The following is a 2,500-nucleotide window of genomic DNA, read 5'->3' on the forward strand; positions in this document are numbered from 1 at the left end:
CGCGCTCGCAGCGAAATTTACATTCATAGCGCGTGTTCAGTCTGGCGCGCTTTCAGTTCATGCTTTTGGAAGCTTAACTTTCATAGAAAATAATTTGAGAAGTTAAAACACTTACATTGCTCAGCATAGCTCCGTTTACATGAATGCCTGCGACTGCGACTGCGAGCTGAGCTGTGAGTGTGATCTCCCATCCCCCATGTGTGGGTTCAAAACATGCGGAAATGGCTCCCTCTGCTGGTTGTAGTCTTCTGCCTTTGGCCAACAATTCCTCCAATGACTCAAATATCGTCAATTTGCATCATAGGAGGAATTTTTCCAGAAATGAAATGCATAAATCTCTTGTCTCAGGGGGATATGAGGGGGGAAAGCACAATCATTTGAATATACTCCAGGGTTTCTACTGATACAAAGCCATCTGCTAATCACTGAAGTAACCCTTTAAATATAATTATAAAACATATTTTATTGTTATTATTTTTATTATTTAATTACTTCTACACACACACACACACACACACACACACACACACACACACAGATTTAAGTGTTTGTGTCTATTTTATTTATTTGTATATATATTTGTATGTCTGTTTATGTTTGGTTGAATTAGTAATTGTAAGTTAGTGCCTTTGGTAGAGAATGAAATCATGTTTCTTTCTCCCACAGTGAATGAAGCTGTCGGTCAGAGGGAAGGGCGACTGCTCTGCATACGTCACACTGTCCTGCCAACTGCGGTCCGTCTGAGCTCGGCCTCCGAAACTCACGTGTGATTCCTGGCCGGTGCAACTATCATCAACACCTAAAGTCTGCGTCTGGTGAAGATGGAGGACCCGTACAGAGACAGGACGTCTCTGGCCAAAGGTGCTCGCGACATCGCCAAAGAGGCGAAGCGGCACGCTGTCAAGAAGGTCAACAAAGTGGTGGACCGCGCCTCAGACGAGTACGCGGGCCGCAACTACAGCCGCTTTGAAAACGACGAAGATGAGGGTGCCGACGAAGACGCTTACTACTATCAGGACGGCCAGGCTCAGCGAGAGGACGACGAGGGCTCCAGCGACGCCACCGAGGGCCACGACGACGAGGACGAAATATACGAGGGCGAGTATCAGGGCGTGCCGGCAGGGGGCGGGGCTACAGATGGGCGTGGCCAGGTGGCGATCGGCCGGCCGCTGACAGATGGAATGAAGGACAAACGAGAGCTGGAGAAAGAGCGCGAGGCGGACGAGGAGGAGCTGGCGCAGCAGTACGAGCTCATCATCCAGGAGTGCGGGCATGGACGCTTCCAGTGGCAGCTGTTCTTCGTTCTGGGTCTGGCGCTTATGTCGGACGGGGTGGAAGTGTTCGTCGTGGGGTTCGTGCTGCCCAGCGCTGAAACGGACATGTGTGTGCCCAACTCAGGAGCCGGATGGCTGGGTGAGTGACCAAACAAACACACTAACGGCCGTTTCACACTGCAGTGCGTGAGCAGTGCGTCAGCGTAACTACACCGCCCCTGCAGCTGCAGACGGGCGAGAGTATTCACACTGGAAGCGTTTGTACAGCGTCACAGCAGTGGCTCCCACGCTAGAGCCTATAGCTGTCTGAGTATTACATACTACACTAAAAGAAAGTTTATCATATTTTCTGGCTAGTTTACTTAATTTTTTATAATCATAACCATGCTTTCACCCAAACTGAATAATTAAAACTAAAATGGGTAAATCTACAGATATTTTTTATTCTTCGTTTTCTTTTCTGACACTCCAGTTTTTGTTAAAACACACTACACGTGCTTCTTGTGTGAATTTTGAGCGCTTTTTTTGTGATGATATATTAATTTTTTTCCATTAAAAGTGTGCTTTCACTTTAATTAGGGGCGGCAGTGGCTCAGTGGTTCATGTAGATTGTCTACAAACCGAAAGGTTGGTGGTTCGATCCCCGGTTCCACCTGACCAAGTGTCGAGGTGTCCTTGAGGAAGACACCTCACCCTAGCTGCTTCCGATGAGCTGGATGGCGCCTTACATGGCTGACACCGCCGTCGGTGTATGAATGGGTGAATGTGAGGCAAAAATGTAAAGCGCTTTGGATGGCCATAGGGTCTGTTAAAAGCGCTATATAATTGCAGTCCATTTACGATAATTGAGCGTCAGCAGCACAGCAAAAATAGGCTCGTCACCGACGCTCACGCGCTGCTCCTGCTCCCGGTGGTAATGCACTCATTAATTAACATGGCCGCCGGAAAAAATACGCGCTGCTCACGCTTACGGTGTGAAACGGCCGTAATGCTGCCTTCACTGCTAACAGAATTATCATAAATACGAGTTTCCTAGGTAAAAAAATTGCACATGGTAAAAAAATTGCACATGAACGCCCTCCCCTTTCATAATTTGAATGCGATAAGCTCGTAATCACGACTTCAGAAGTGGGAATTATCACATTTCCTATAGCACGTGAAGGCGGTATTACAGCATGAAACCGGCCAGTTAGTTTGGATATTTTATCTTTGCCAGTTTCAAAAGA

General features: G+C 47.4%; 1 protein-coding gene across 1 annotated transcript in view; it reads left to right on the forward strand.

Moving 5' to 3' along the window:
• Positions 1-2,500, forward strand: part of LOC137046472 (synaptic vesicle glycoprotein 2C-like) — a 76,258-nt gene that overhangs the window by 21,545 nt on the left and 52,213 nt on the right. Inside the window, exon 3 of the mRNA XM_067423713.1 lies at positions 667-1,413. Coding sequence (XP_067279814.1) covers positions 822-1,413 — 592 coding nt within the window. The 5' untranslated portion in view covers positions 667-821. The remainder of the gene's footprint in view (positions 1-666; positions 1,414-2,500) is intronic.

This window comes from Pseudorasbora parva, chromosome 18, assembly GCF_024679245.1.
Source record: "Pseudorasbora parva isolate DD20220531a chromosome 18, ASM2467924v1, whole genome shotgun sequence".
In the NCBI taxonomy this organism is placed as follows: domain Eukaryota; kingdom Metazoa; phylum Chordata; class Actinopteri; order Cypriniformes; family Gobionidae; genus Pseudorasbora; species Pseudorasbora parva.